Below are 27454 nucleotides of genomic sequence, written 5' to 3' on the forward strand. Positions count from 1 at the left end.
GGGGGTTTTTGTTAGGTGTTTTTTTTTTTTTTTTTTAACACCACACACAAACCCAGACTTTTACTGGGGTAGACAGAAAAACACACTGCTCAGCTTATAGCTCTAGAACAAAGACAACATTGACATAGCATCATGTTTGGTTGGCAAGCATTTCTAGATGCTATTCCCAGCTTACAGACAATCATGTCAATGCTGTGGTGTTAGAAGCAAGCTCTCATAGTTTCCTGACACAGAAACTACATTTACTCTTCAATCAAGCATACAGCTTGACCAAAAACAACTCAGGGTACATTCTCTAAGGGGAAAAAAAAAAAATCTTATCAGCTACTGCTTCCTATTATTTCCTCTCAGTTCTTGGTTTTTTTTTCTGATAGCTGTACACACAGTTAGAAGACTGCCTGACTTATGTGGAATTGATTGCAAAAGGTATCTCTGCAATAAAAATATCTGCAAGAGATATCCTGGGGTGTTCCTTGCTAGTAGTTAAACTTATTTTCCCATGTATGGGCACTTATCTTTGCAAAATAATTTCAGGGAACTGAAAGGCCCATAGGCAAAGGGGTACAATGATACAACCTTATGTTGTATCAATTGTTTATGCCTTCTACAGAATCAAATATGTTGGAAAAGACCCTTGACATCATCAAGTCCAACCTATGACCAAACACCACATCAATACAGCATTAAGTGCCACATCCAGTCTTTCCTAAGCACCTCCAGGGATTGCAACTCTGCCACCTCCTTGGGCAGCCATTCCAATGTCTAATCACCCGTGCTGTGAAGGAATTCTTCCTAATGTCCAACCCAAACCTCCCCTGGCACAGCTTAAGACTGTGTCCTCTTTCCTATCCCTGGCTGCCTGGGTAGAAAAAGGTCAATCCCAACTTGGCTACAACTTCCTTTCACGAAGCTGCAGAGTGATAAGGTCACTCCTGAGCCTCCTCCTCTCCAAGCGGAACACCCCCAGCTCCCTCAGCCGCTCCTCACAAGACGTGTGCTCCAGACCCCTCACCAGCTCTGCTGCCCTTCTCTGGACTCGCTCCAGCACCTCTGGAACTGAGGGACCCAGAGCTGGGCACAGCACTCGAGGTGGGAACCCACTGGAAGAAAACAGAAAAAAAGAACGAACCGCGGGCAAAGGAGGCACTGTTACACGAGCCCCCAGCACTGCCGAGTGCTCGAGAAGAAGAAGGAAAAGAAAGAAAGAAGGGGAGGAAGAGGGGGAAAAAAATCCCTCACCAACCTCCCGCAGCCCCGCCACGCCCCAAACCCGCGCGGCGTAAATAGCACCGCGGCTTTTATAGCGCCCCTTCCCGGCGTGCCCCGCGCGCGGCAGCCGCCGATTGGTGCGCAGGGGCGGGCGCGCGCGGACCGGGGCGGGGCGGGGCCGGCCGGGCGGGGGCGCGCGAGGCCTCGCGCGCCCCCACCCGGCCGGCCCCGCCCCGCCCCGCGCGCGCGCGCGCACGGCCCGCCCCGCCCCGCCCGTTTCCGCCGCCGCCGCCGCCGCTCGCGCTCGGGCCTGTGGAGCAGGAGGCGGCGGGAGCCGGACCAGCGCAGGCCGCAGGTACCGGGGAGGGGTGGGGGGCTCCGCGCCGGGCGGGGACGGCGTGACGGCGGCTCGCCGGCTTCTCTTCTCCCTTCCCGCCGCCGCTGCCGCCGCTGCCGCCGGGTGGGGCCCGCCCGCCCCCGCCGGCAGCCCGCGGCCTTGCGGGCGGGGGCGGCCGGGCCTCTCACCGCCGCCGCCACCACCACCACCGCTCACAAAATGGGAGGGAGGGAGGGCGGGGCGGCCCCTCTGTGAGTTACCGGGGCCCGGTAACGGGGCCTTTTCCGGGCGGCGGGAGCGGGGGAGGGGAGGGAGGGGCGCGGCCCCCGGGGCTCCCCCGGCGGAGCCGCCCGCGCCCCGCCCGGCTCTCGGTGCCGCCGCCCGGCCGTGGGCGGTGCGGGGCGAGGCGGGGGCGGCGCGGCCCCCGCGCGGTGACACGGGCGGCACCGGGGGGTGTCCCGGTGCGGGGCGGACCGGGGGGGTGACGTCACCGCCGCGGGGCCGCGCCCCGCCCGCCCCGGGGGTCGCCCCGGGGTCCCGCCCAGGGGTTGTGCGGGGTTCAACTTGCAGCTCGGGGAGGAATCGCCCCCCGGAGAGAGACGGCGAAGTTTGGGGGGTGGTTTTCTGCCGGGACGGGTGTGCCGGGGAGCGCCCGGCGGGGGTTTGACACGGTCGGGGTCCCGTGGCCCGAGAGCCTTACTAGGACTGAAACTGCCCGGCCTCGAACTACACCCTGCACGAACCGTGCGGGCCAAGGGGCGAGAGGAACCTCGGGACCACTTCGGTTGTGTTTCGGTCTCGAAAAATGACCCAAAAACTTCTCATAGAGATTCGCAGAGTTAAAGTCATTACAGAGGCTCAGGACAAAGTATTGTTCCCACTCAAACGATATCGCAAACACTTTGATATCCCTTTAAGTCTGTCCCTGCGAGGTGTCTGGAAGGGGGGGTTGTTTGTTTTTAGTTGCTGCCTCATATCCAGCTTTTGTTTCTTTCTGGTGCCATTCACCTGTTTGTTGTAGGGAACTCTTCATGAGCAGTTTCCCACCCACCCTTTCTCTGTGTGATACAGGATTTGCAGAAAACTAAACCCTAAGACCTACCTAAGGAATGTTATGTTTGTTGTTGCCTTTTTTTTTTAAACCCAGAGCTTTAGCTGGGTAACAACTCTGCCATCTCTGTGACTTTGAAACAGCCCACTCCTTCTAGAAGCAAACTTTTATCCTCTCAAAAATCTCAAAAGTTAGTTTTAAGTGCCGTGTTGTTTGTGACTCAAAGTATTACATTCTCCAGTGGCTTTATGTGGGGATTTTTTTCTCAGTATGGACATATAAAGTCTCTCCCTCTCTGAAAAGATTGTGAAAATATTTGCTTTCTGTTGAAGGGTCTTCTAATGCATCTGTGTGCCTTCCTCCTGCCCTGTTCTGGCCTTACCCAGGTCTCCAGTCACACAGCACTGACATTTCTCTTCTCTCAGATAGACAGTCTAATTCTGGCTCTGATTTGGACCAAGGCTGCATGTTTAAAAAAAGAAAAACTGCCATTAGCCTTATTTCACTTTAGTTAGTTCACTGGAATGTTTAACAGCATATTCAGCATAAGTGCTTGACATAAATTAATTTGAATGGGTGATTTGTGTCATTTGACCCTGGAATACACGGAGGGTTTTTTTTTAAATAACTTCTGAAGGCATAAATACACCTTCACACGAGGGGCAAAATAAACTCAGTCACAGCAGAGCTCAGCTGAGCAGCTCTCATGTTATCCCTCCTCGTTCTCCAAGCTCACGCTCTGGCCCAGCGCCACAGCAGCCGAGTGCCAGAGGCGGGGAGTTCTCTGAGCCAGGAATTGACAGTAAAAACATCCTAAATGATCCTAACCGCCACCAGGATGTAGGACTGGCGATGGCTCTTCAGATAAGCCAATTCCAAATAAAAACAGTTTGATATTTTGGAGGGGGCTTGGAACTATCATCGTCTTTCCTTGTGTTTTTTAACAGTAGTTCCATGACTCTGTCCCAGTAAACACATAGTAAGGGGTGAAACCCTCTAATACAGAACAAATAAGTGCACCAAATGGCAGCTGACCTTCACTCCCAGGGTACAGCCATGCACCTGGATGGAAATCCTCTGCTTTTTGCCCACTGGTGGGATTCCTCTTCTCCTGTAAATAGCTGAGTAGCTAAATAGAAAGAAGTAGTTGCATATTACTTTTGAGATCATCTCAAAATTAAGCACAAATATCCCAAAAGACTATTTGTGGTACACTGGTTAAGTTATTGTTGCTTTTACACCAGTGCCAGGTGTCCGGGTCCTTTCTGGCCTTTATTATCACTGATTCTGGACTCTGAATAAAAGCACCAAAAGCTTAACTGGAGTTGGTAGAACACCACTCTACTGTCCATACTCTCTTCTATCCTTTTACTATCACCATGTTTAGACTTGGGAAGGACATTGGAGACTGTAAAAGAACTAAGGCATCTACAGACCACCTTTTAATTAAGATATTTGCTGTCCACACAACTAACAGCCATTCCTTTCTAGGTGAATCATCTAATTAAACTAATGAGGAGAATTTTGCTGTCTTTCCCTGACCACCCTTCATGACCAGGGTCCCTAGTAAAAGGAACAGATGGAAAGTCACAAATATACCCAGTAGAATTGGGCAGTACACCCACAACAAATATGAGGGTTTGCTTTCCTAAGGCTCTGACAGTTGTGGGTTTTCTGCTTGCTTTATTATTGTTGTTTTTAATCAGAAATAGGGCTCAATTCAATCTCTTTGCTCAGTTAATTAGCAGTGCTTTGCAACTACAGATACTTCTGTCTCACCTGGCTTGAACTGTCACATTTGGAGCAGGTTGCCAGTGTGGATGTGTACACAGTGATTCCTCCTCCTCATCTTCACAGTTGTAATGGAAGTTGTCTTTGCCCGTGTCAGGGGTTTGAAAGAACCAGCAGCTCTCCTAGTACCAGTTATCTCTGTTTGCATTCTTTGCTAACATTTCATTTTTCTTGTATTTCACACCTGGAGGCTCTTTATTCTTCACCTCCTGTCTGCTCTATTGCAGCTGTGGGGGGTGAGAAGGCCATCTTACAGTGGGATCTTCACTTGGTACTGACCAAGTGAATTGGCTCCTTTTTTTGAACCTCAGTCCAAGAGCTGTTTGGAAAGGCTATGTTCCATGTAAACCACAGCAGAACTAGGCTTCTGCACTTGAGATTGAAAATGTTGTTGGGAAGATTTTAAATTACACTGTGGAATGTTGACAGATGAGAATGAGCATGCAGCTTGGGATAAAGAAAGTATTAGAAATAAGAATACAGCCTTCAGAAAGTTTCAGGTCATGAAGTTGACCAGAAAAGTAAATAAAAACGTGAACTCTGGCAAGTCAAATGAAAAATACAAGGACCTGCTAGAGAGACTCTGAGCAACGTCATACTAATAGCAAACCAAATACATCAGAAGCAGAAAGGTGCTGGAGTGAAGAAGTGAAAGAAATATTTGATGATGAAGCCATGAGTAGAAAGTTAGATGACTTATATGCATTCCTATTTCCCGTGGAGGATTCCAGGAGTCCAAAGAGGTTCCTATGCCAGAAATTCTCTTTATGGGGAACAGGACTCATTGGAAGATCTGTCTCTGCTTGAATTGTCAGCAAAGTAATTTTTAGAGCAAAGTGATAAATACAGTTATAAGATGCCAAGACCAGATGGTGCTCGCCCAAGGGTTCCAAAGGAAACTTGGGCCTGAAATGACCAAATTATTAATTACGCTGTGTAACTTCCCACTTAATACCTTGAAGCCAGAGAAATAGAAGATTTACATGGTAGCAGTTCTTAAAGATAGTTCAGTGGGATATCACAGAGTTCAATGCCTTTTAAAAAATAAATGATAAAAAGAAGTAACCAGATGGACCAACAACTTACAGTAGGAGAAAACTGGTGTGGCTTTTGCAAAGGGAACAGTGCAGGTTGTATCTGTTGGAGGTTTTAAATGATTCAACAAGCACAGAGAAGGGAAGTTTGGGGCAAGAGAAGAATAGGGATCTGTGTTACACCTCTACTGCTCAACACACTCATAAATGTTCTGGTGAGAAAGGTGTTGAGTAGAAAGGAAAGAAATGACAAGAACTGCCTAGGAAGAATTGCAGTTTGTCCTTCTGACACTGAATTACAGGCAGCAAAATGCCAAATTAAATTTGTTCCAGATAAATTCAAGGGGGGGAAATCTTAATTTGTTTATGTGCTGATGGGGTGAAAGTTAATTATTGCCACTTAAAAGGAAGAGCTTGTCATAATTCTGTGAAAATGCAAGTTTAATGTTCAACAGTAATCATATGAGCAAGTGTGAGAGGCTTTGGGAAAGGAATAAAAAAAGGAAAACAGAGGGATAGCATCGTGGCTCTCAGTTCTCAGCACGCTGATTACAGTGGGTTTGCACAAAGAAAGATGCGCTTTGAGATACATTGCAACTGGAAAAGCAACGATGAGGCTGAAAAAGGTGATCAGAGATAAGGAATGGATTCCATACAAGGGATGCTTAAAAAGATTTGAACTCTTCAGCTTGGCAAAGACATGACTGAGCACAGTCTGGTCTAGATCAAAACCGATGGTGCCTCTCCCTCAGTCTGCACCGAGACCGCAGAATGCAGCACCACAGAGTGCTCTGAATGACAACGATTTACGTGGCTTCGGAACCCAACAGATGAAATCACAGGAGAAAATGCTGTCAAAGGGGCTGCTGCACACAGAGAGTTAAAAAAAAATAACACCCTCAAACTGGAAACTGAGAAAATACAGTTTCAGAGACATCATTAAGTTTGTTCCTTCTTTTACTCAGTCATCTGAGATCCCTGCATGGGTCAGGCAGGGTGCTGGGCTTGCTGGGTGTTTGATCTGAACCTGTGCAGTTTCAGCAGATGTCCTGTGGCGGGACAGAAGAAGGAACACAGGTGAGTGTCAGCTGTGGCTGCAAGAAGATGGTTGTCTGGGAGAGTTACAGTGTTAGTTTCTCTTGTCCACATTGCTTTGCTGCCTGGTGTGGGGCAGTGGGAGACAGAGCCACCCCACTCAAGCAGGGCCTGCCTTGTTCCGTGTGTAGTGCCCCACATCCCGTCTGACATGCTGGAGGTGTGTGGGAAGAGAGGACTCCAAGAAAAAACTGGCCCAATTGCAAAGCGTTTTGCAGATTACACACACGTGGAAATCCAGAGATCTACTATAATTACCTCAATATTAAGCCCTAATCTCATTTTGTGCCAAGTAATCTTGGGACTCGGTATTGCATAAGAGAAGTGCTCTCTTAAGTCACTGTGCCTGCAGATAGCAAAGATGTAGTCAGGGGCAAAGTAGCAAGATGTGAAGTGAGGGTGGAAGGACAGCAATGGCAGCCACAGATCGTGAGGACAAAATCCTGCTTCCTGCCCCTGTAATCCAAATTTTGCCTTCAGCCTTGGAGATGGACTTGGCATGGTAGAGTAAGGCAGGGGAGAAATGCTCAAATTAGGCTTCTTCCCTGCATTCTGAAGTTGTGTTAATTTACTAATTATATAGCAATAGGGAGGTGAACAGTGTGAGGTGAACTTTGCAGATAGTTGAGAACAACTTGTAGTAGATCAGGAGGGCCTTGCTAAGCAAAGCAGAATGCACGGTGACAATGTTAAGAGAGAGTTTTGCTTGCCCATATTGCTGTTCTAGTTTCTAACAATTTTGGCTTAAACATGCTTGAGAAAGATTTTTCAGGAACCTTCTTTTGTGCTATTTTCCCCCCATCAAGTGTTGAATGTGAATTAAATAACCTGGCTTGGAAAGGAAATGAAGGCATCTGTTTTGTTCACGCTTAAAAAACAATGCAAGAAAGCCCTGCAGATGAAATAGGAGAAAAGCAGAAACTGAATGTAGAAAATAGAAAACTGAAACTCAAAATCATGGAAAGTAACTGGGAGGAAAAGGGAGCTCAAAGAGAAACCGATGACTAAGAAATTATGGATCTAAAAAGTTGAAATGTGGTAAAAACAAAAGGCCTGGCCATGTGTCCTGCTGGGCCTGCCTTTGCTTCCAACCTGGCTCATCCACCGTGCCCTTGTCCTTGTTTCGGGCCCAGCTTTCCTCACCTCTCCTCAGGATCTTAGCACAGTGTTTGGTCGTTTTCTTCCTTGCTCGCATCTCTTCCATTTTTTTTCCCCAGTTCTGCCGTAGTTGTTCCTCATATGATCACTGATGTGGAGTTTAATCATCCGTGTGCTCTGCTCTGAGTCATTTCCAGTTCCTGTACAGCCTTTTGACACGGGCAGGATCACAGCTGCACACAGTCAGAAAATGCAGGCGTGAGTCCGACATCGTGTTAATGATTTCTGTTTTGGCTGCTTTTTCTCGTTCTTAATACTAGAATCTTAAAACAAATTGTAGCACTTCAGAGTATTGAGCTTGTATTTTAAAGGAATTAACTCTGTAACCTTAAAATGCTGTCCTTGAGTTACAGTGATCAACTCCCAATCCATAATTTCACATAGGATGTTGAATTTGGTTTTTATCTTGCGTATCACTTCACATTTATCTATTTCAAATTTTATTGCTCAGGCACAGAGCCTGTTAAGGTTCTGAAATTCATCACACTAAGCCCTTGCCTTTACTACCTGTAAATCTTGACATCATCAGTAAATTTTGTTGTATTGCTATTTTTCCTCACTTTTTCAGATCATTTATGAATGTCAAGCTGTGCAGGTTCCACAGGTGATTTTCTTGGTGCACTGAGCATTTCTTTCTCTCCGGTTTCCTATATTTTGGCAGTTATTTATCTATACACAGGGAACTTCCCTGTAATCAGGTATTTTGATTATCTTGTTAGGTTAAAAAAAAAAAAGTTTGAATTATACTGCACAAACCTAATAGTGGTAATTGACACCTCTGCTCTGAGATATATCTCAGCTCTGAAGATCTCAGGCCTGAGAATGGAGGTGGTTTATGTAACTTTTTTTTCCAGAAAGTTCTTTACATACTGCAGCAGTTTGAAAGAATGCTAATATGCAGTAATAATAAAGAGAAGTAGGACAAGCTTAATGATTATAATCCCATCAGACTAAGACATCAATCCCAGGCACAATAATGGAATAAGTAACAAAGCGTTCAGGAAAGAATTAAGGCAATGTCACTCAACCTGGAATGGGGGAAATAGAAACAATTGGTGTTAATTGTTTTAGTTTGGTTCCTAAGTGCAAGTGTTCATCTTAGCCTTCGGTTAACACTTGACAGTAATTGCACGTCATTTTCAGTGAGAAACTAAGTGAGAACAAAATCAATATGGTTCATATTAAATTTAGTAGAAAGAGGACAGCTGTAAAAGGCAAGTGGAGGCTCAAGTAAGTCTGTGTCTAGTGAGAACATGAAGGATTTGGGCTCTTGGCTTGTATTTCTTAGTGGTCACCTGGAGAAAACGCAAAATGCCAATAATGGGAAATTCACAGAGGTTGAAGAAATGAGGAAGTAACAAGTAAAACCTCATCAGGATGCAGAAAATGTAACCACCTGCTGGAGCAGGAGCATGGTCCGGGATTCTCTGTTACTTCTGTTGTAGAATCAAGGTAGTCTGCACTTGAGTTAATGCCCCAAGTGAAACGTGTACCAGGGAATGGCCAAGCTGGGGCTTGTTTGCACTTGAAACGCAGCTCAGGGTGTGGTTCTCTGATACGGCATAAATGGATTTAACAGCACACCTTGTCAAAATCGGAGTGTCCCTCCAGGCTCCCGCTCCTGGAGCTACTGCAGCAGCCCGGGGGTGTTTGGGGGTGGGATGGGAAAGGGATGGGAAGGTACACAGTGCTGGGCTTTCAAGGGCCCTCCTGGCTGAAGCACTTCACTGTGACACCTCTACTGCTTTGTTACTCCTTATGATGGGAGCAGACAGTCACTACTGTCAAAGGTGTAAAGGTAATTTTAAAAAAAAAATAACCAGCTCTATATTAGGATGCTGCAGTCTGGAAAGTCTGTTGAGTGAGCGGCAGGAAAAGGGTGAGTGAGATAAAGTGTTCATTCTCTTTCCATTTCAGAGTTAGGAGGCAGTAAAAGCAACTAATATGGACAATCTTGAATTTGAAGGAAGTGGCTTTACACACAATGTGTAATTAAGCTGTGGGAACTCCCTCCAACAGGATGTTGTGTGTGCTGGAAGTTTACATGGGTTCAAAGGGAGACTGGACAAGCTCGTGGAAGAGAAATCTGTTTGAGGTTACCAGATTCATGGGAACCACGTCTGACCCAAGAAGCTCCTGAGCTGAAAATGGCTGGAGATCATGGAAGGGGAATCTTCTCGTTCATCTTTCCTCTTCTCCTTTTGCATAGGAATCCAATCCTAAAGTCATCCAGAACGCTCCAATTCAATATACCCTTTTCTGTATGTGTGTAGACCTGTAGCAAAGGATGGTCTGTGAGTCTCTAGATGTAGGAAATGTTAAGTTTAGCTGCAAGGTCAGGTTTGTCCAGTGGTCAGTGTCCATGTGGGAGCTACCTGTGGGACACAGTGCTGGGTGTAGAAGGTTGCACAGGTCATGGTTTGTGCATTTTAACAAAAGATAGTTTGTGTGTTCCTTCCCACTGGTTTGATGGCGCTGGGGCATCACTGCTGTACAGGGCAGGAGAGCAAAGCACAGTGTTTTGCTCCTTCCTGTGGTGGTTAAAAATCAAGGAAATTTATTAGAATCCAAAGCAATTTCCTTCTCTGAGAGGGAGATGAGTTGAGTGTTGTCATACAGATTTATCCTGAAGAGGAAAGCAAGGGCAAAGGCTGTAACTTGATAGGATGAATCCTGCTTTGAGACTTCACATGATATCTCGGATTAGACGTACTGTGTCCGCATGACACTCAACACGGATCTGGTGCTGACAGGTGATTCAGGTTTCCTCCAAAACGTTGCACTGGCAGGCTTTGTGCTGGATGAGGAATCTCCTGCCCCATCCCAGCCATTGCAGAGGCAGCAGGAACAACACAGTGTGCCCGTGCCTATGAAACATGTATTTTATATTTTTTGATAACTTGCAGTGACTGTATAAAATTAATCAGTCATTAAGGGTTCACTGGGGCTGGCAACCAATGTTGCTAAGACCTAATGCAGTTAAGCTGACGCAGCTCCCAGTTCTGGTGATGTGGTACAAAGAGGCTTGAGCTGGTTATTTGTGGAGTTAGCTGAGACCTGGGGAGGTTCATGAGATGGGGTGAGCACAGCTGCACTGCTCCCGATTTAAAACTGGCTGTGGAAATGCACAGCTCTGTCTGCAAGGCACTTTTTCCAAACAAGTAAAACTTGCCAGACTTGAGCCTGGTTAACACACAATCTGAACGAACTGATAGCAGAAAGCTGAACACTCAGCCTGCCCTGTCCAAGAACCTTCCCATGTTCAGTATTTGATCCTGTTGGATACTACGCTGTCCTTCTATGTCAGTTTTTCAATTGTACTTCAGTCTTAAACCAGAAAATTTCTATTTCTCTGTGGATTACATTTAACGTGCAACATCAGTGGCCTGCCCTGTTCTTTGCCAGCTTTGGGACTTTTTGGAAGTGTTGAATTTCATATGTAACCCTCCAAAAAAACCCCAGCAGATAGCTTTTTCTCACCAACTGCTCCCACATAGTGCTGTAGTTAGAAATAGGTCTATTTTGCAATACTGTCAAACTGCTTTATGTGCTGGCTGCAGTAAGGAATATAAATATAGTTGTTTCCCAAAGGCCTTGTTAGCAACGCTTTAAATAGCATGGCTTTTGGGTTTAGGAGTGCAAGTGTTCACAGGCAAACTTGCACATTATTAGGAAAATCTCAATTATTGCAATAAACTGTGTTGACAGTCTCCTCAATAGCAATGACTGCATTCATGTTTTTAGTGTTTGTGTTCCAGTGGGTTGTGATTGAGCTGAATTTCCACCCTAGTAATGCTTGATTTGAGGTTGTACATGGTGTCAAAAGAGCAGATCACTCTGAGCACAGAATATGTCTGGGTTTACTGTCAGTGCAGCTGTACAGATGAGTTCAAGACAATGAATAAGTGGTCACCTGCAGAATGTTTTGGGGTATGTACTTCTTCCAGGATCCTTTAGGAGCCCCGTAGCAGAAACGTGTGTTATATGTCACTGCTTTGTGTGATTGAGTCACTTTTTTCCTTAATTTTTTTTTCTTACCGTTATTACAGTCCCAAGGCTGTTGGCTCCCCATTTTGCACCTTCTCTAAGAGGTGAATTGGGGTCCTACTTTAGTTCACAACTATTGCTGTGTAAGAGCAGGGCATGGCTATCCTGTGCTGGTGATGTGGGAGAGAAAAGGCACGACAGCACATATAGGCTTGCTTAAGCACAAAGGAGCTGATTTAAGGTAGCAGGATTCGCATTTCAGCAGCAAACTGCAATGTTTCTGACAGCTGTTTGTACATGTTTTCACTAATGAGAAGTGCAGTGGCGAAAAAGAATTATAAAATGTATAGTTGCTGACATTTTCCATTGGGGTTTCAGTGCAGAAGAAGGTTGAGACTCTCGCCCCCTGTTGGGAGATGTGGGAATCCTGGATTCTTCTCTAGGGGAGGGTTGATTTTAGTAGTTACATCCTTCTGCCATCTTCCTTCTGGCATGTTTGCCTGTCCCATTCCCTGGTCGTGGTCTTTGGACCATTTTACTCACTCAGATGCTCCATGTTCAGTCTTTTTCTTCACTGGCTGTACACACTGCCTTAAAAGCAGACCTGTTTGCCTCTGGGCTGATCTTCTTTGGGCTCCAAACTGCTTTGGTAGTTCTCAGTTTTGATGCTGGATCTTGCTAGATGACCAGAAGAAAACTATGGGAAAAACCTGCTTATCCACTCTGCATCATTGGAGTCTCTGGGGAAACTCTTTGCTCCTTCCCCTCAGACTTGAACAAAAGTGAGTCTATTTTAAGCGTAAATGCAGGTGCTGGTGCAGGGGCAGTTCTCCCCTGTGGTAGGTAGAGGGCAGGGCCTGACTGGTCAGGGTGGGGGACACGAGCAGCGTTTCATGTTCTGGTCCCTCCCAGGGCAGGGCTGAGGGAGTGAAGGGGAAATGAAGCAAGTGAGAAGAGTGCCAGGCTGTAATTCACTCGGCAGCAAACTGTGTAAGTGCTGTGTGGAGGAGTCAGCAGCAAGGCAATCTTTCTAAGATTTCAAAACCTTTGCCTTCCAACATTCTGGTTTTAAGGACTTCAGCAAGATTAGGTGGGAAATGATTTAAAGGATGCTTCCCCTACCCCAGCATCAGAAACATCCTGCTGAACTGCATCTACTGGGTACTTGCTAACAGGTAATAATCCAGATTTTTTTTTTTTTGACAAAATTCTGCATTATACAAGGGATCTGCCCATGTGGCATAGCAGGCAGTATAAAGTTGGCAGTAGTTAATTGGTAATTAAAATTAAATCTATTCACGATATGTATGTGATGGTAAAGGGCTGTTTCTTCCATTAATTACTTTCTCCAGGATGAGATCCAGAGTGAGACAGACAAACCTGGCATGTTTGTTGCCAGCTTATCCAACTTCAGAATGTCAACAGTGTCCACATCCTCACTCATGCTGTGTGGCCTTGGGATTTGCAGGAGAGGAGGCACTGGAAAAGTTGTTCCTTGGAAAAATAAATAGCATGGTGAAGAGGCAAATTCCCTTGCAGTAAACAGTAATACTTCGGGGGGGGAAGAAGAAAATTTAAAACACAGGAAAAAATATTTTTCCCATTTCTAATTCTTCTGGAGTTCTTGGTAGATTCCTTAACAAGCAGGGCTTTATGCTGCAGAAGTCTGGGAGCGTTACTGCCCTTAGAAACAGCAGCCTCATGTAACAAGGATATTAGTGTGGCAACTCAGCAAACAGGAGCTCCTTGTGTTGTAACCTCCTGTGATGTGAGTGCAGTTGAGTAAATGATGGCTAAAACTCCTGTAATACCTGTGAAAGACACTGGCCTAGGTTGAGGAAATGTCAGAATTGAATCTCTTCCATTCAGATGAGTCACTCGAGTCATGTTGTGAGTTTCCACTTTGAATCTAGCAGACTAGCTGGTTTTGAGAATCCTATAAATGCAAAGGTGGGAGGAGTGGTTCATTTAAGAGTAGGAAAAACTGCAGATCTCGTCTTGCTGCAGAAGACAGCACAGATTCTCCTAGAAGATCATTGCAGCCATTCTCATACACTAATTGGGATAGAACATTTCTTGCTCAATGTTCTGTGTGCATCATCAGTGATGCAGTTCCAGCAGCTTCTGGATTTATTGGTCTCTCCCTACTCTATGTGTTGTTTAAAAGGATGAATGTGTAGTGCTTGAGGTAGTAGTAGCTTGGATTTGGTCTGTTTGTTACATCCTCTTAGGTTTTTTAGCTCTAAATGTAGACACATTTGGTGTCTACAGGTGACAGGCTGGGCTGCAGCAAATACTAAATTATGTGTAATGGGCATCCTAAATTAAACTCTTTAGGCCAGCAAAGTCCTTTGATTCCCACACACTGCTCGTATAAATGTGATGTATTTCCATGTTTCAGAATAGTTGATTAAGAAAACCAGGGCATGTCAAAATGCAGCAGAAAGACCCCACTGCTGTGAATGGTCTTAGTGTTGTCCTTGTGATACGCACCACTAAGATGTAGCCCCATTCTAACAATCAATTTTTTTCTCTATTGTACTACCAAGATGTTGTTTTTCTGAGTCTTTGCCAGACCCGACAATCCCTTACAGCTGCCCACTGGAGAGGAATGTATTTATTTTATCTAAAAATAACCAGCTGAAAGATGCTCATCTGCACACTGAATCCTCTAAATTAGGAAATTATTACTGTAAATGTGTTAATGCATGAATGGCAGGCTGCTGTTGCCATGGCCAGACATCTGCTAAAATTTGAGGACCACATATGGGGATTTGGGACATTGTGGCACCAGTAGAACAGTTTCCATACACAGACACTTTCACTGGTCTAGATGAGATGAATCTGTCATGAGAAGAAAGCTGGTTGCAGGCTCACCAGCAGTGTCCATCGTTGAGCTGGTTCAGTAGAAGTGATGTGTATTCTTCTGGCAGCAAGTAAGAGTTCACCCTCACCAGAGAGAAGAACCTTCACATACCATAAAGCTGTAAAGTTTGTAACCACTAATGTGGTTAAATTCGTGAAGTTCAGGCCAAGGACAAGGTCCTGCACCTGGGCTGGGACAATCCCAAGCATAGGTACAGGCTGGGGGATGAACAGATTGAGAGCAGCCCTGGGGAGAAGGACGTGGGGGTGTTGGTTGACAAGAAGCTCGACATGACCCTTCAATGTGCTCTCACAGCCCAGAAAACCAAACGTGTCCTGGGCTGCGTCAAAAGCAGCGTGAGCAGCGGGTTGAGGGGGTGTATCTGCCCATGGCAGGGGGGTTAGAACATTATTGTGAAAGTCTCTACCAACCCAAACCATTCTGTGGTTCTTTGATAATGTCAGGAAGGAAGACATGGTTGTGGTGTTTGGTGACTGCCTTCTGAGGTGGATCAGGGGTCTATCTAGCGATCAGACCTGACATCCTGAGGCATCTGTGTCTACCCAGCATTTATAATCTGGGCTATTTATGAAAATTTGTAGTTATAAGTGGTGATCTTTGCATCCTGAATTGAATTTTATACAACACGCTTGTTCCAGAAGGAATTCTTCTGTGGTAGTGCTCTCAAATGTGAAACTAAAGGAAAAAAGATGAGGATGCCATAAATAAAAAAAAAAAAAAGGAGGTGGTTGAGGCTTTTTGTGACCATCCAGAAGGATCCTCTAGAAACTGGCAATGAGGAAATTTTAATTCCCTCATTTTTCCATGTGCTATATGGAGGGGACTGCTCAGCGGGTTTGAGATGTCCTGAGGATTGTCCTGCACAGGAGAGACTGTGAGCAGGGGACTCTCATGGGGTGGGTCCTGAGCAGTGGGAAGGAAGAGGTTGAGCAAACACTGCTGAAGGGCATCTTGGGTCAGAATGATGTCAACAGATCTCAGGAAGCATTCAGGCAGGGAGAGTTTCGTGATAAGCTTTCCTCAGGAAAAAGATATTGAGGAGATAAAATAAAGCTGCTGAAATAATTTTTTTATATATATACATAAATTTTTCAAGCTTTTTTAGGGAAAGATTTGTAGAAAGCAATACATTAGATGATGATGTGGTTTTTTTTTAAAACAGAATTGTAGTTTCCTCATAATGCTGAGGCATAAGTATGTAGAAGGCCAAAGCATAAAATGAGATTGAACTGGCAAGGAGCACTTCAAAAATAATCCGAGTGACGGAAGTATTTAGAGGAAGATAAAGGAAGAGTTGATCTGATAATCCATTGAAAAATACAGTTATCCGTAGGTGATGCCAAAAAGGTCACCTACCTCAAGTGCTATTGCAGGTGACACAAGTGATCACAAGCCAGAGCCCCAGCCGCTGGCACAGAGGGGAGAGAGAGGGAGGATACCAAGGAAGGACAGGTTATCCCATTCCGTCATCCACCTAGTTTGTCTCCAGGGTGGTTTCATCAATGGCCTAGATAATTATCTGGCAATCATGATTATTAAACTTGCATCTGACAGACTGTGATTAAGCTGGAGGACAGAGCTAGGACCTGGAGGTAGAATAAAACATCAATCAGCAGAAGGATAAATAAAAGCCTGACACGGGAATATTCAGCTGTGTGAACAGAGGACTATTTGCTGTATAGCCATCCAGATGAAAAAAGATCTGGGAGTTATCAGGAATTAAAACCTGGAGGTATCGACAGTGCTGTCTTCTGGGGAGGGGAGGAAGAAAGAAAAAGTCATGCACTTCCAGATTGGTGTTTAAGCAGCAGGGTGTCCTGGGAGATCAGTGAAATAATCCTTCAGCTCTGCGCACTGTTCATGCAGCCCTAGGAGAAATACTGGATTCAGCTTTTGGGCTCCACACTTGGGTACATTTGTACCAGTTGGACTCTGCCCAGAAGGGAGCAACGGGAAGGTCTGAGAAATATGATTTACAGAGAAGGCTTGAATAAACTGGAATTGTTTTGCCCTCAGAGAAGACGAAATGAAGACGTGTATTCTCGACTGCAGTGGGAAAGGGAATAATCTATTCTCCAACGGCCGTGACAAATAGGATAAACAGTAATGTGCTTACATTACATCAAAGAAGGTTGAGGGTACTACTGGGGGAAGTTTTCTCATATTAAATATTGTGGAGCACAGGAGTAGACAGCTTCAGAGGTTTTGTAGGACTTGAAGAGCAGATTAGCCAAAGCTGACGTTAGGTAGAACTTGTAAGTAGTTGATCTTGACGTGGTACAGAGGACAGATGATTTCCAGTTCTGTAAAATTCAAATACTACCACTGCTAGAAAGTGTTCAAACCCATCTAGAACCACTGGGGAAAAAAAATCTTTTTAAAGCTTGGATCATGCAAAACCTTCCACAAATGTAAAAATAACCCCAAATCCGCAGGGTAAATAACTTGAAATTGTGTACATATATATTCACAAGGTGAAAGAATCTCACTTTAAAGATAGATTTGGATTTCTTGAGCCGTGGTGTCTGGCAGAGCTGTGCTTTACAAATCCTTGAGCCCTCGCTGCTTGATGGGCTGAAATGGTTCTTCTCTCCTTAAGCAGAAATACAGAATCTCTGTAATATTTACTGCTTCTTCACCACATAACAGTACTAAAGGTTGCTTTTAGATGGGTAGTTCTACCTTTTTACTTAATTTCATAAGGCAAAAGAAGAGGTGGAAAGGGGAATATGTTTTTGCTGTGTCCTTTAAATCTCTTCTGTGCTTCTTTGAGCCCCTCCCTCCTCGCCAGCAGCCCTAGTCATCCTCATAAACTTTGTTCTGGGTTTGTCATGGCAAAAGTTACCTCACAGGGGTGCTCTCTCTGGGGTGTTTTGGTTGTGCAGTCATGGGTGTTGTGGTGGCGTTGCTCTTTGCTCCATTTCCAGGAAGTTTCATGGGATGAGTAAGTGGCCTCCCCTGGAGTGCCTTTATGTTATGGAGAAGAAAGTAGTTATGGTTCTGTCCTCATTCCAGTCCCTTATAGCCAGGCCACTCCCTAAATCTCTGGCTTGTTCCAGCATTGGTCACAAATAAGTGCCTGGAGAAAAGAGAGAAGAGAGCAGGCACATACATAGTGCTGGTTTTGTTTGATTTACCAAATCCAACACAAACATCCCCTTCAGTCTCACCCTGACTCTTGGCTTTCCTTAAACCTTTAAAGCTTCCATACTATCTTCTAAAGGTCAAACTTGCTTGTGAGCAGGTCATGAATGTACAAATTGCACGGCCGAGATCTGTGTGGAGCATCACGGGGGTCTCCCCTTCTGTGTCCCCCCTTTACTTACTGCAAGCTGCTAGCAGGCTGGATTAACCTGGTAACAATGCCCAGGAAAGCGGGTTGAGGAGTGAGATGTGTCCTGCCCAGATCCTTTGCAATGTGGTGGTTGTAATCTGAGGAACAGGGTGGTTACCTCAGGATCCTTCTGTTGGTGTTCTGACGTGGCAGCAGGTGCTCCTCAGTCCAGCTGACTGGCACTTTGTGGTTAAGGCAACTCAGTGCGACAAGAAAACGTTCCTGCCCTTGAATCAAAACATCTCATGTTTGAGTACCTGGAACACACTTGAGAAGGTGCTCTCAGGCAGTGCTGCTCACTCACTTGCCATCTCTAAGTGTTCCTCTCTTAACCTTTAGAACAGATCAATAAATGCTAAACCAGACCCATCTCCTCTCCTTTCTATTATTTTTGCACCCAGTGGCTTATCAGTGTGTTGACAAGTTCTGGGGAATGTTTTTTCTTAAAAGAATGGGGATTTGAACTCACTCGAGTTGAGGTGTCTGTGTCTCTGATGGACACGTAGAGTGGATTTAAAAGTTCTCATTAATTGAAAACTTAGTGGTTATTAATTATTAGCAGCATCACAGTGAAAAGCTATAGTGGTTGAATTAATAAGTTGTCATTTTGTTTTTCAGCTATGGCAGCCATTCGAAAAAAGCTGGTTATAGTGGGAGATGGTGCCTGTGGAAAGACCTGTCTGCTGATTGTATTTAGCAAAGACCAGTTCCCTGAAGTTTATGTTCCCACCGTCTTTGAAAACTACGTAGCAGATATTGAAGTGGATGGAAAGCAGGTATGTGAACCCTTCTGTAAGAGCCAGAATGAGCTTGTGTTTGTTCAGAATAGCGTGGAGATCTCCGTGCTTCTTTAATGAGTTGTTTAATAAGTATGTGTGAGTAGTTCTTAACATTGTAAATATATTTTTCAATATTAAGCATGTTCCTGTGGAAAAAAATACTGGCCTTGCTAGAACCTGCTCATATCCAGTGTTTGACAACCTGCTTCTAACCTTACCCAAACTGAGGCTCTAAGAGTCATGTAGTTAGTCCAAGTAGAGTGTTGCAGCAGGTGGGAGGGGATGGAGCAATTCAAAGACATGCTGAGGACACAGAGCTACTGGCCTTTGGAATGGCCTCCCTCCTTTGGTAGGGACCTGGATTAACAAAGACTAATTCCCAGAGAGTCTTTTATTTCATGCCCACTCCTGGCAACGTGCAGGATCCTCCTGAGAACAGAAGACTGACAGGCTTCCAAAGGGGTTGATACTTGTCGTGTACATCAGCATCGTCTGTCCTGCACAGTTCGTAGCAGCCAGGCATACCCACGGCTCACTGAGCTTCGTCTTTAGTTTGTACTTCAGTAAGTTAAACATTCAAATATTTCACTTTAGTTTTAAATATTTTGAAAATTGGATATCAATCTGTGGAGCTCTTGAGCCCTTTTGTTTACCAAACAAGCAGACATGCCAGACACCTGCTCCAAGAGGCAGCTGCTCTCTGATCCCTGGGTGGGTTGCCTTCTGTACTTACGTCAGCAAGGTGTTGGGTGATGTGTAAAACTGTGCCTTTCCAGGATCCTCTGGAAGCACACAAAGCAGAAGGTTTGCACCTTGAAAGCTCAGCTATTTGCAAACCCTCTCAGACAGCCACAGCCTGTCTGTTTTGTTCCCATAACCACACAGAGCCGACTCGGTGCCGTGGATCTGCAGGTCAGGCGTGTGGCAGGTTTTGGTGCTGCACTCCCCAGTGTCCTCTCTTGCTGTGACATGTGCCTGTGCTCTGGGTTCAGGTACAGCCAAACATCTTTCAGTCCATTCTAGTTCAGATGCAGTGACTGATGGATTGAAACTGCTCACTGGAGCAAAAAAGTTTTTTGAGCTAGTTTGATTTCCTGCTGTTCCAGGGATTGGTTTTTTGTGGGTTTAGTTGTGATAGTTCTTGCTGGTTGAGCTTATCTCTCCAATAATATGAATTAGTAAGAGAAAACTTACTTTTGAACATGTCTTTTTCCCCATGTGACAGTTTCTACAGTTTCTATATTGTATCTTAGACTCTGAGGAGTATTGTTCAAAACATGTATGAGATCCATTTCACTCTTATCACTGAATCAAACTTCCTCATTCCCTTCTGCCTGAATCTGCATCTCTGAATGAGTGAGCAGGGAGTCCTGCCCTATCAGCAGTCATGCCTATATGCAGCCAGTAGCTAAAGAAAAATTGCATGAGCAGCTTGAGCAGTGTCAGCTGATTTTATTTTTGTAACTAGAGGATATATTTTATCCAAGGACTTTGTCTTCAGAAAACTTGATTACAGAAGTTTATGGGAGAGCAGTGCTTAAGCCTGTTCTGTTCGACAGCCACATACCTTTTTTCCCACAAGAGCATTACCAGAAATATCCAGAAGTCACACGAAGACAAAAAGGTGATGGAAGGAGATGTGGTTTCTTAGGTAGAGCAAAGGAAATTATTTCATTGTCATGAGAGGGAACCCTCAACGGACAACTCTCTAAAAAATATAAACATTTGCCACAGAATTCCATCTGCAAGTGAAGAAGTGACTCTGAGAGGAGAACTGTTTCTGACAGAAGAACAGACGGTTATTTTTGTATATGTGTGCAACTTAAGGCTTTGTCTCTTCACAATTTAACCAATCAGTTGCTTTGCATATTCAGGCTCACATTTGGGTTCCAGTTCTGCCCATCTGTCTTCATCTGAGCTGCTGTGGATTTTTTTCCTGGAATTTTTGAACATTATAGTTTAAACAAGAAGGAACCCACTCCTTTGCAAAGGCAGACTCATCAGAGAATCTCAACCTAGAGTATGCCTTAAGAGCTTGATTATAGTTTTTAAATTTCCTGGATTAAATGTTGGCTAATTCCTTCTGTAGTTTTAAACAGTCCTATGGTGGGGGTGTTCTCCCCAGGCTCCAGCATAAGTAGAAATATTCAGAACAGGAGGTACTGTACTTGCTTCTTAGTAACCAGAAGCTTTACATACAAATCAGGTTTGTTTCAAAGCAAATTACAAGTGTACATTTCCGCTGTGATGGAGTTATAATGAACTTGTGCACAAATAAGTACAATCTTGACGTTTCTAAGTCACTTCAGCTTCCAGCTGTAAACCCATTGAAAATGTGCATAATCCTGAAAAGCATATACTTAGTCCACTTTCCCTGAAAAGTGGGGTTTCTGGGGTGCTTGTCAGAGATTCCCAGGCCTTTGGAGCTGATTCACTTTGATTCTTCTCTCTTGCTTTTCTGCTGGTAGCTTTTACATCTGTTCAAAGAATTGACACTGGTCATGGATATAAAGAAAAATCTCATAAGCTGCAATAAATTGATTTTTGGGGTTACAGAATGTAAAATTCCTCACAGTTCTCCTGTCAAAGTGGTTTGTCCAATAGTCTTCTCCTTTTGTGTGGTGTTGACTGAATTATTTTATCCACTCCTGTTTGGTTACTGGCTTCTGAATCAGAACTTCCCAGGTGATCTAACTCCTTGTGTTTATTTTGCAGGTTGAGTTGGCTTTGTGGGATACAGCAGGACAGGAAGATTATGATCGACTTAGACCGCTTTCTTATCCAGATACTGATGTTATACTTATGTGTTTTTCAATTGATAGTCCTGATAGTTTAGGTAAGTAGATCACTAATTGAGTTGGAATCGCTCCTCTGTATCACTGTATTCCCCTTGGAAATCATGCTGCAGAATATATTTTCACTTGGGAGCTTTCCTAGTTCCAGAATTCAGGATGGTTTGAGTGGACAGTTGTCAGACGTAGGACCTTAAAGGAACCTGTTCTTCAGCAGTGCTGAGGGTCACGAGAGTCACAGCACCCTCTGTGTTTGCCAGGGCTCTGCTGCCTAATTTGAGCCACACTTAGCGGGGGGGGGCAGCTCCCCTACGTCAGCACCCCAGCCCAGCTGTGTGCCTGTCCCTTGTGTGGGGACCCCCAGCACACAAAGGCTGCAGCTACACTCTGCTGTGTCCAGGAGCCCTGGGAGTACAGAAGGTGACCACTGTGCGCCATGGCCCTCCCAGGTTTTAATTTTACTTCTTTTTTTAATTTCTCTTTGGAAGTTTTAGGTTTTTACACACTCAAGACCACACTGTATCCAGGAAAATGGAGTAACTTTCTTTCTGTGTAAATAGGAGAATTAGCTCTGTGTTTTCTTCCCTTCCACACCAACCACCCCTTTACTCCCCCATTTGTTCAATCTTGAAATACTCTGAGTTACTGGTCCCAAATTACCCCAGGGTTTTTGCTCTTTGTTTGGTGAGTTAAAAACATGGGCTAGAGCTGCTCTGGGGAGAGCTCTCTCACGGGTGGAAATGATCAGGGGCTGCAGATTTATTCTCTCCTAGTCTGCTTTCCAGAGATGGAGATTTCCTTCTGCTTGTGATGGAGAAAAGAGAAGAGTTGCCTGATTTATGACTTCTGAGCTCTAAAAATAATACATTTCAAAAGTGTGTATTCGATGGGCACCTCTTCTGTGTGCAGTCCGAATCTTCACTGATTGATTTATAAATCTAATATATAGATGTTGATGTACTTGATCTTGCAGAGATGTTTTTGAAGAGGATAAGGAGCAGGAGATAGAGATACTCTAATTTCTAAGACTCAGCATCTCTGTAACTTTGATTTCTGTCCCTTTAAAGTGGTAATTACTGCATCCATCCAGTGTAGTCTGCTAAACAAATATGTGGTGGTAACATTTTTTCAAAGAAGTGAGTTTCTGTAAAGATTTTCTTCCCTGTTCTCCCTTCCTGCTCACCAGTATTCGGGTGCCAGAGTCCCTGGCAGTGAAGAGCTTTTGAGCTGTGCAGTATCTAAGGGCCAGCACACCTGAGCACTCCAGGTGCAGCTGCAGAATTGATGTTTTGGCTGTAGAGCAAAAACTGGCTTCAAAAATCCTTGTCTAAATTGTTCTTTCAAGCAAGAAAATATGCCATAATACATAATAGTGACTGTCTCTTCAAAAGCTGAATGGAATTTCAGGAAGATAGACTGGGGTTACGCAGCCTGCAGGTACATCCACAGGTGAATCCCAAGTGTCTGAGAGCTTCTGAAAGCAAAGCCTGATGTTTTGGGCTGTTCAGCACTTCCTGCTCTATGCAATTTATCAAAGTTTTCCTTTCAAAAGCCCTTAAGTCATCCTTCCATTAAAAAAATAAAGGTAGGGCTGTGAGGAGGAGGAGGAGGTTTCTTGTATATGAGCACAAATTCGTTTGCTGCAGGTAGGGAGAAATGGCAGATTGGAAATGACTTACACAAAGCATTTGGTTTTGTGTGTCTGTAATTGGTGTGTGGAACATTTCTGCTACAGTTAATGTCAGAGTTGAGAGAGGTTGTTTGATGTTCCTTTACAAAAAGAAGCGAAGGTAAAACTTAGGCTTCAGTGTTGTACCCATCTTTAGTTTCTGGAGATGAATAAAGTGTTTCTCTTGAAGCAAAATATTCCATAACTTTCAACTCCAGAATTCTTCTGCATGCTGTTCTTTGCAGTCTCTATGCTAACCCTTGCCAGGTATCTACTGAGAGATGTAGAGAAGCCAAGAGGTTATGTGTCCTTCAGCCTTCAAATTACCACAGACAGGCTTGGGTTTTTTGTAATACCAGAACAGTCTGTTTGCTTCCTGTGTTTAGAGCAGAAAAAAAGGCAGCAGTGTGGATTAGCAAGATACAACCACTCAGGTAAAAGCTTTAAAATAAATCTCCCCAGAAGTGGGGTTTAGTACAGTCATACTTCTATTTATTTCTTTCAGAAAACATCCCAGAGAAATGGACCCCAGAGGTGAAGCATTTCTGCCCCAACGTGCCTATCATCTTGGTAGGAAACAAGAAGGACCTGAGGAATGACGAGCACACAAGACGAGAGCTGGCCAAAATGAAGCAGGCAGGTTCCTTTTGGAGTCTTACAACGAGGGAAGATGTGTGTGGTGGTTGTAGCAGAGCATTAAACAGGCCCCCACAGCTGGCTGTCAGCTGCTGTGGGCTGTGTGATCAACACCTACCCGTGGCAGACACCATGAGTATCTCTTGCCTTTAACTGAGTGTTTTTAGAGAAAGGCACCCTCAGCAGTGAGAATGGCTGTATGGGGTTACTAACAGTCAGCTGCTTTCTGTGCTGCAGAGCTGGATCCCTGAGGTAGAAAGGAATTAATTAGGACATGATCAGCACATCAGAGCAGGCGCTCTGGAGTGTTCTTTATTTGGTGTGTTCAGTATGTGAAAGGAAATGGTTTTATTGGTGGGTGTTGCAAGATGGTAATCACAGGTGCTGTAGCTCATTCCTGAGCCTATCACTGGGTTTCATTTTCAGATTGAGCCTGAAACCCCCAGCTTGGGAATGGGACTGCAGATATTGTGCTCTGTCCTGGAATTTTTGCTCCTGTAGCATAATATTTGGGGTTTTTATACAAAGACTGAGGCATTAATTTGGGGATTTGTTCATAGGCTTTTTTGCAGTTGCAGCAAAGAATTGCATAAATGTTTCCTCAGAAATAAGCAATCATTTGCTCAAGTTGCAAAGGGTCTTGCAGCCTTCAGGCTTAGAGGTGTCAGCAAACTGATCATGTCCTCGGGCATCGGATTCTCAACTAACCAGTTAATTATGTGCCTTGAATCCAGACATTCCTTTGCGTTTGTTGGGAAGCTGGGTGGGAAAAGGAAGACCGGTGTGGGTTTGGATTGACCTCACCTGCTGGTTTTGTGCCGTTGCAGGAGCCTGTCAAGCCCGAGGAAGGCCGGGATATGGCAAACCGCATTGGTGCATTCGGGTACATGGAGTGTTCGGCAAAGACCAAAGACGGTGTGAGGGAGGTGTTTGAAATGGCCACTAGAGCTGCTTTGCAAGCCCGGCGTGGCAAGAAAAAGTCCGGGTGCCTTCTCTTATAAAGCGTGGCCAGAGGAAGATGGCCAAAGCAGCACCCTGCACTTGAGTAATTTTGAAGTGCTGTTTATTAATCTTAGTGTATGATTACTGGCCTTTTTCATTATCTATAATTTACTTAAGAGATTTAAAAATCGAGTCATCTTGCTACCAGTATTTAGAAGCCAACCATGATTTTTATAACAATCTGCATCAAAATTCATCTGTGCACCCAAGGTTAACCTCAACATTCCTCTAACAAACCTTTTCTGCACTCACAGGATATGCCAGGCGCTAATTGAAGACAATTCTCTATCTTCTTTCTTCTCTCTAGAAAGAGAAAAAGCTGTCAACACAGAGGATTGGTCTGTAACTACTTTATAACTAACGTCCTATTCTAATTGAGTACAACAGTTACATGGCTGTATGGAATCGAGCGTAGCTTCAGTGCTATCACATTTAGGAAGATCTGATTTTCATGGCTCGGTGGTGTAAAACCATGAGTTTGAAAATGTGATCACTCTGAAATGACCAAGTCCCATTCAGCTAAGGAAAAGTGAGGGTTCTGTGGTTTCATGTTAGTTACCTTTTAGTTACTGTGTAATTAGTGCCAGTTTAAATGTATGTTACCAAAAATAAATCTATTTACCCCAGCTTAGATGTAGTATTTTTTGTATAATTGGATTTCCTAATACTGTTACTTGTAACCTCTGCGTTAAGGTGTTCTGGGTTTTTTAAGAAACTGTATTTGAAAATAAAGTCCGATGGAAAGCAGCTGATCCTCTTCCCCTTGTTCATTTGTAAGAGTCTGACCCATTTGAATGATTTGAGTGGTCTGCACACCCAGGAGGAGTTTTTTCCATGACGTGATGTAGGGATAAGAAAAGAGCCTGCTCACACTCAAAGCTTCTGAACTGTTCAGTTGCCTTAAATTCATTGCTGGACCCAGTTTCAAAACTTTAAAAAAAAAAAAAAGGAAACTTTTTGTGTAAGTTTGGTTACCATGTAGTGATCAGACTCCTAACCTGTGAACTTCTTGCTGTTCTGCAGCCAACTAAACTCTTTCTGTATTTTCATTTTTCCAAGAACTAATAGAATAAAGGCAGTTTTCTAAGCTCCCTGTATCCTGGTGTCTGTATTCCTCACTCTGGGTTTTTGGCCCAGCATCTGACAGCCTGAATCAGAAATACCATTTTTGATAGAGCTGTGAGAGGATTCTCTGAGCAGTTGCAAGTGCTTTAATACTCATTTTTGTTTCCCTGACAGGGATACCATCTGCTGCTCACGGTGGTTTCCGAGTGCTGCAGCAGAGCAGAGGTGGAATCTCTCACCTGGCCCCTGCAGTGAGCAGCAAAGCTTCCCAGGAGCTTTTGGTACTCAGACCAGATGAGAGGCCGCCAGTTAAGCTGAACTTGCTGGTCCTGAGCACAGGAGTAGAGGAACAGGAGGAGGCTGTGCAGGAGGAAGGGAGGAGCAGTGTTGCTGTGGGAGCACGTGATGGTTTGCAGCAGCCGGGCTGTGCTGGAGCAGCAGCAGAGGCTGCACGTGGCAGGGTGTTTGCTGGGCCATTCCATGAGGGATGCCTTGGAGCGCTGCAGCAAGGGCTGGGCTCGAGGTGTAGGCCCTGTGCTGCACCCAGGCTGGAGAGCAGATTGTGCTGCTCCTGGGGAAGAAACGACAGGGAACAGAGCGGGCATCTCCACACTCACACTGGGATTTACAGCAGCTGCTGCTGAGCCAAGAGCCACGCTGGGCTGGGCAGGAGAGAGTCTAACTGCTGATAACAACCCATGTCACTGGGCACCTGGCTGCATCCCATAATGGCCTACAAAATGCCTGTGTCGTTTTTTTTTCTTTTTTTTCACAGTGTTCCTGCTTCCTGCAGCAAAGGAGATGCAGACTCAGCCATAGGAGTGCCCAGTACCTCTGGTCCTTGTCCTCCCTGTGCAGCCACAGACACCCAGAGTGATGGCTCTGGCCAGCCTGGTGGTGTCACCTGCCCCACCCTTCCCTCCTTCCTCCCCTGGCTGTTTGTCGTCCCGCCGTGGGTGACTGGGCTGAACAGAGCAGGAAGTTCACAGCTGCAGCGGGGGCTTCCTGGGACGATTTCATTCGCTGCCCTGCTGACAAGTTTAGTTACTGCCTTGCAGTTCCTTTTTTGGGGGGGATGTTGCAGTTGAACAAAAGCGGGGTTTTTCAGTCTTGCAGGGCTGTAGGGCTGCAATTTGCTGTGGTCACAGTTACAAAGCAGCTCTTCAGGGCCCTGGACTCCGGCCTGTTCCTCAGAGCCAGCTCGTGGGTGGTGTGTCTGTGGATGCAATTCCACCCAGCAGTGACTGTTATCCCAGTTTTACTCTTAAGCTCTTGCTGACCTCCAGCATCATTTAAGTCCTCAGCCTCCCTGCCTTCGAAGGCTGGCAGCCTGGCTCCCTTTTGGTTCCTGTCACCTCTGGAAGCCACGTTTTTTCTGGATGAAACTGAGCTGAGGAGAAAGACAGCCAGACCTGACCTGGGAAATGAGAGCTTGGGACTTGTGCAGAGTGATCCAGGCTGGCAAGGGGCAGAGAGTGCCAGCCCCCCTGGGCAGGGAAGGGAGTTCAGTGTCTAAACTGGAGAGATGATGTAAGCAGGAGGCCAGAAAGGTGTGGGTTTGTGGCTTTTGTGATTCCTCACTGCTGTTAAACAGCAATTTTCTGACCTTGTAGGACAACCGTCACTTG

At 45.0% G+C, this 27454-nt stretch overlaps 1 protein-coding gene across 1 annotated transcript; it reads left to right on the forward strand.

Annotated features, from left to right (window-relative positions):
* Positions 1 to 1439: 1439 nt before the first annotated feature.
* On the forward strand, positions 1440 to 25858 carry RHOA (ras homolog family member A). Its single transcript, XM_027886192.1, has 5 exons — positions 1440 to 1564; positions 18502 to 18659; positions 21378 to 21498; positions 23629 to 23759; positions 24587 to 25858. Exons 2-5 carry the CDS (start codon positions 18504 to 18506, stop codon positions 24758 to 24760), a joined length of 582 nt encoding a protein of 193 aa, XP_027741993.1. The 5' UTR covers positions 1440 to 1564; positions 18502 to 18503; the 3' UTR covers positions 24761 to 25858.
* Positions 25859 to 27454: the final 1596 nt, after the last annotated feature.

This window comes from Empidonax traillii, unplaced genomic scaffold (assembly GCF_003031625.1).
Source record: "Empidonax traillii isolate 1590-97213 ecotype Southwest subspecies unplaced genomic scaffold, ASM303162v1 scaffold182:size1009393, whole genome shotgun sequence".
NCBI classification, from domain to species: Eukaryota; Metazoa; Chordata; class Aves; order Passeriformes; family Tyrannidae; genus Empidonax; species Empidonax traillii.